Source organism: Anarhichas minor, unplaced genomic scaffold (genome assembly GCF_050575085.1).
Source record: "Anarhichas minor isolate MPS153535 unplaced genomic scaffold, ASM5057508v1 ptg000026l, whole genome shotgun sequence".
NCBI classification, from domain to species: domain Eukaryota; kingdom Metazoa; phylum Chordata; class Actinopteri; order Perciformes; family Anarhichadidae; genus Anarhichas; species Anarhichas minor.
The window spans coordinates 576,227-582,500 of record NW_027466472.1 but is presented as its reverse complement, the minus strand read 5'-3'; the positions used below and the strand labels follow the sequence as shown (position 1 = coordinate 582,500).

At 43.9% G+C, this 6,274-nt stretch overlaps 1 protein-coding gene across 3 annotated transcripts in view; it reads right to left on the bottom strand.

Moving 5' to 3' along the window:
* Positions 1–6,047, bottom strand: part of LOC142959627 (chloride channel protein 2-like) — a 78,089-nt gene extending 72,042 nt beyond the window's left edge. For all 3 annotated transcript variants that reach the window (XM_076100996.1, XM_076100998.1, XM_076100999.1), the window contains exon 1: positions 5,897–6,047. In XM_076100996.1, coding sequence (XP_075957111.1) covers positions 5,897–6,047 — 151 coding nt within the window. The remainder of the gene's footprint in view (positions 1–5,896) is intronic.
* Between the last annotated feature and the right edge of the window lie 227 nt (positions 6,048–6,274).

The window sequence follows — 6,274 nt, the reverse complement described above, 5'->3', positions numbered from 1 at the left end:
TCCCTGCTGGCCAGATGACACAACAACAGGACAGTGCTGGGTGGCTGATCAGTCAACCGTCAGTGAAAACACCGCATGTTCATTCTCGTGCCACTTGTTCTCCAGTTCACGGCTCTCAAACGGAGGCATCGTGGGCGTGAACAGACATTTTCTCTTATGAGGACAGAATGTTTTGCTCCCTGCATGTGCAGCCGATCAAACCCTGATGTATAAACGGGATTCACTAAAGTGTTTCCTCCGTGAACCAGATTCAAAATGGATAATTATGTGGTACAACTTTTACACTAACGGGACACCGAGTGGACAGAAGAAACTATTTAATGTACGAAAGACCGGCAGTGGTGGAATGGGACTATAGTACATTTATTTAAGTCATTTACTTCAGTACTTTGAACTCTACTTGAGTATATCAATGTTATGCTACTTTATGCTATTTATTTGACAGTCGTAGTTACTTTGCAGATCAAGGTTTTACATACAAAACTATTTATATGTCCAACACAACAATATTTAATCTGTGGCCCGTCTCTCACAAAACTACTACTGACTAATACCACTGGTACTTTTAATTTAGTTAAAGCTCTGACTGCTTCTTCCAGTGACAGTTGATCCGACCCAGCAGGTCCCAGCAATCCACCCATCTGACGTTTCTGCGATCAAAGTGTCCCCTGAAGAGTGGACATATTCACCACTGAAAACAGTTGGCAACTCTTCTTAAATTTTGGATATTTTTAGCAGCAGTACGGAGCTCTACAAATAGCAATGTCAACTGGTCACTCACACCATTCGTCTGTTCTGGTGAAAGACGCAACATTGTAGATGCCAACGCAAATAAAATGCTCTTTCAACACGGCCAGTCACAGCAGGGAGTCCCGTATGAACAGAAATGCACCTCACATGACTTTTAAAGAACATGGAGCGGAGCATTCTGTCTTCTCTGGTATTTGTATCCTTCAGATTGCTTGTTGAGATTATATGATCCATCTTTTATTGGCTAATTAATCACCTCCATACAATTTATCAGATCACAAACCTGGAGAACATGAACAAGTCAGTTGAACAATCACTTTAAATCAGTTACAGTAGGATTAACATAATCTTAGACAGATTTGGGGACTTTGTACTTGGTGTGATTACTCTATGTGCTCTGTTTACATGTGTTTTACCAACACACCTATCATGAGATCTAATTAGTCAAAGTGTTCCCAATTGGAGGAACAATTGCTTGTTGGAGGTTAACCTTTAACTTTGAAGCATAGACTGCGTATAACAAGTGGGCGTAGTCATCATGATGTCACCCTTTGGTCTGTGGACTGATGTTATGAAGCCTAAAAGTTCAGCATTTTGGCGGTCGCCATCTTGGATTATGGCCTTCCCCTTTTTGCACCATTTTAAGACAATGGAGGAGTGATGTAGACGTCTCTGGTAGAGACCTGTCAATCACCGTGTAGCCCCGCCCCTAAAGCATCCCCTGCTTTATGGTCTGTTTGACTCTAAATGGACCATAATGTACTAAATGAACATCATGCTGTATTGAAGAAGACTTGAAACTAGAGATTGAGACCATAAACTCATGTTTACAATGTTTACTGAGGTAATAAATCAAGAGAGAAGTAGAGTCATTTTCTCAGAGACTTCTATACAACCAGAGGAGTCGCCCCCTGGTGGACACTAGAGAGAATGCAGGTTTAAGGAACTTTCGCTTTTCAGAACTGGAGGTTGCCGCCTGTTCTTAACCAAACTCAGAATATATTTCAGTTAAAACAAATAAACTATTTTCTAATTAACACTATAATTAATATATTATGAGACCAGGAGAAACTTTCTGAATTCAGTCCAAACGGTGCAGCAGCTGACACAGTAACTGCAGGTAGAGAACTGAAGGTAAAGCAATTTATTGGAATTACCTTCAGGATTACCAGAACACCATAACTGTCTGTGTTTAAATGGTGATTCAGGACTAAGGAGATTCTGACTCAAATGTACAGTTCCTTACCAAAAAAATAAAAAAAGTCCACTCAGCTTTTCCACAGAGGGAAAGGTCAAAGGTGCCCCGGCTGATGATGCACGACTGGGCTCTGCCTCGTAGGGGAATGATAGATGAGCAGTATATCGCTATATAGGGGCAGAACCGGTCAAGCTTTAAAAGTCACCAGTTAAAAGCTAAAAAATTAAATGAATACATTCTTAAAGGTGGGTTTGTTTTTTGGGGGGGGCTCCAGCACTGCAGTGTTCAAGCTGCAGACACGTCAGAGACCTCGGAGGTAGATGAGGGAACAGAAGGTTATAGCCAGTAAAGTCCTACTTTACAAAGAACACAGTACGAACAAGTGAAGTGGCAGAACTACATTCATCCATCGGACTGAAGAAGTCCTGCCCTTGATTCTTGTCTTTCAAAATAAGACAAAGCACGATTAAAAACTTTACTCTCACTGAGCTAATACTGCCACTCTTGCTTAAAGTTTATTTTTTCTGATGTCCTTTCATCCAACGTTCTTAAAAACTTCAAACATACAGAATTACAGTTTTTGCTACTGTGTGTGACAAGTTTTGATGTGGAAAGAGCTTTTCAATGCACCTACATGACTGTTATCTCATATATATTTTTGAACAGGCTCTACAGTACAGTGAACTGCCAGCAGCATCTTGCGACTGAAACACTTTCCGTCTGCGACACATTTCGGGCCACAATAACAGAGACGCTACCTGTTGTTCAAGCTGTCATTCAATTTCCCCGTGCACAACGCCTGGAGCTGCCGGGACTGTTGGAGGAGTCGTAACGGCAAGCAAACAATCAACACACACACACACACACACACACACACACACACACACACACACACACACACACACACACACACACACACACACACGGTTAACACACAGCTGAAAGCATGACAGCTCCTTCAGGGCCAGAGAGTGCCGACGATATAGGCTGGAGAGATTCTGCTGCCGGCTGCACAATTCAGCATCATTAAACACCAGCAAATGAAAAGCAAAGTGTGTGTGTGTGTGTGCAAGAGTATAAAATAACAAAACAGTATCTGTGTGAGCGAATAATAAAGAGGGATTGTGCGGATCTAAGCAGGCGAATACTGTGCGATCGAGAGTGTGTGTGTATAAGTGAGAAAGGAGCAGCAGCTGCAGTCATAACCCTCAGCAGCAATGAAGTGTGTGTGTGTGTCGCTTTGTATTTACATATATTTTCAGCCAGTCGCCTCTTGTTTTACGCCTTTACTCCACTCCGTGTGTGTGTTTGAATGAAAGTGTGTGTGAGAGAGTGTGTGTGTGTGTGTGTGTGTGTGTGTGGCCGCAGTGCAATCCAGATCAAATCTCCTCTGCTTGAAACCTGCTGAGGGACAAATCTATTCAATTCTTCACGGTTTTTGGTGTCCTGATGCTCACAAAGAGGGAGGGTGAGGAGGAGGAAGAGGAGGATGGGAAGCTGACTCATCAGCTGCCAGTGAAACAACAGCAGAGCTCATCACTGAGATGAGAGTAGAGGACACACACACACACACACACACACACACACACACACACACACACACACACACACACACACACACACACACACACACACACACACACACACACACACACACACACACACAATTTAGGACTAACTAGTGTCCATCAGAGCTGGGTGCAATAAGCACTTCTCGCCAACAGAGGGCGCTCCGTTTACACAGAACGGGCAGTTGCATAGGGAGAAATGTGACAAACGTGCTCAACGGCACTTCAGCAGTGACTTGAATCTGTTGCAGGGGGAAATGCCAGGTGAGCAAAACTGTACCCACGGGGTCAAAGGGCAAATATGACAGTTTTCCAAACACTTAGAGATGTTCTCAACACCAATTTGCAGCCCTATGGTAGCCAGATGTTGCATTTCAGATGCCACAAATAGATATTATTTCACTGCTTGTACCTTCATAAATGTTGCTAAGTTAAGACTTTTATGAAAAATGAATCCGATCCGTCTCGGGGTAAATGTGCTAAAGTCACGTATGTCCTTGTGATGACAAATCTTTGCAGCGGTCCAGATTGCGGGGGTTCTATTCTTGTTCTTTAGCTTCACTCTTCTTTGGTGCTGATGTTCTTTGTGTACTCCACATATTCAGCATCACACTCCTAGAACACTGTCACACTACTGATGGACGGTTTAAAAATATATAGATATATATGAAAATTGATTTCGCAGAATCAGAGATATTCTCTTTTTTTATTCCATGCATCCTGGTGCCTACGTTACCCACAATGCAACTCACATCTCTAGCAGAAATGAGGAGAAGGCGAACTGGTGAGGTCACTTCTTTCTATCTCCACACCTCCAAATGTTTTCTTTTTTCCATTATTTTGACTCGTAGTCTTATGACTCACGTGACATCACATGAGGCCATTAAAGGCCTTCACACAGGTTCTCAACACCCGGGAAACAGAGTTCCACGTGTAAACTCTCTGCACTTCCCCTTTCAAAGAAAACAACAAGGTGCTCACCGTTTACATTTGCTCTCTTCTCTCACAATAATTATAGAGTTAAAAACAGGGAAAAGAGAAAAGTGTGACAGTAGACTTTTAGTCCCAACCGGGGGGGGGGGGGGACGGACGGACGGACCCACCCCACATACACACACGCACTCTACTTGTGTTTTACAGTTTTTATCCTGCTGTGTGTCCTCTACACAATCTAATCTCATTATCATCTGCCTCACACACACACACAATTATTATCATCACCACCAACAGTGCAGAGAGAAAGGTGGAGGGGGGTGGAGTTCACATGTATCCACCCGTGCACCTAAACGCTGGCATTCATTCACAGAGTGTTTGTTGTGACGATTGTTCAGCAATGCAGCATTTCTTCTTCTTCTCCGTCTCACTGCCCGACACGATCAACGCTCCCGAAGACAGAGCGCTGTTTGAGACCAGCCTCCGGAATTACATTTCAATTCATGTTTCCCTGTTTCTGGGCAGCGATGCTTCAGGTGGTTCAGGCTGCTATATGGAGGGTATACCGTCACTATGTATTTTATATGGTGTACCATCTAATCCTTTAAAACTACCACTGTAGCTGTGGAGCGAGTCATTTGGTCCCATCAGAGGGGCTCCAGGGAAATCGTCCCGAGCATCTGTCCAATCAGTGGACCGGTGCAGTACACGTGATGTTCAGTGACATTTGATGATACTGGAGATAATGTGATGACGCTCTGTTCTAAACTGAAAGGCAGAAAAAGCTTGTTCATGCAACGTTTCCTTTGAAACTGAGGCCAGCTCCAGCCGCTCCACAGGTGTTGTTGCCACATACAGAGAGGTGTGGTGAGAGTCTAGTGCTGAGGTACTGAGTTCAGAGAGTGTGTGAGGGGCTGTTACACAGCAATGTGTCTAAGCATATGCATAATAGGAACGTTTCTGATCAGAAGGTGAAAATATGACCCAAATTTCTTCATTTATTAAAACACAAACTGTCTGGAAAAAGTTTAATCCTGCAGATTCGAGGCATTTCAATGTATGGTTCATAACCAACCGCGAAGGGTTCACGTGGCTTTATTTGAGCATAATCATGAATAATAAAGAGATTTAATTAAAGCACTAAAATAATCTCAGCCGCACCAGATGAGCAATATTTGGTTATTTCTTTAATAAATGATGAGACTGCCTTCTGTTCATAAGACGAAGGGTTAATAAGTCTTCTGATCATCTTCTGATGACATCCAGGTCTGTAACAACGCCTTAGTTGAGGCAATCGGACCCGGATTCATTCAGTCAAAGTACGGGAACATTAGGGAAGTTAACATGACGACATCGTGCGTGATCAGGGGGATTTCCCCGACAGTTCCCCGATTCAAAGGGAATCTCTTAGACCGTTTGTCCGCTGAGTGTTGGTGGTGAAACTTACTGCGACACTTGGCACAGCGCCCCTTGTCGTACTCCAGCAGGTCCAGGGCCCGGCTTCGCTCGCTGACCGATCGCCGCTGCCCGCTCTCCCTCAGCCGAGCCGCCTCCTCTTTGGCGTACACCCCGAGCTCCTGGGTGTAGCGCCCATACATCTGGAGAGCAGAAACAGTGAGCGTCGTTAGCACGAGTACTCGATGAACACACACACACACACACACACACACATTTCCAAAAAGTGCATCAAACATATCACTGGCTCTGCAGCTTCTTCTCTAATCAAATACACTTTATATAAGAAGTGGACGTAGTCATCATGACGTCACCCGTTGGTTTGTGGATGTTTTGAAGCTTTGAGTTTGGCAATTTCGCCGTCACCATC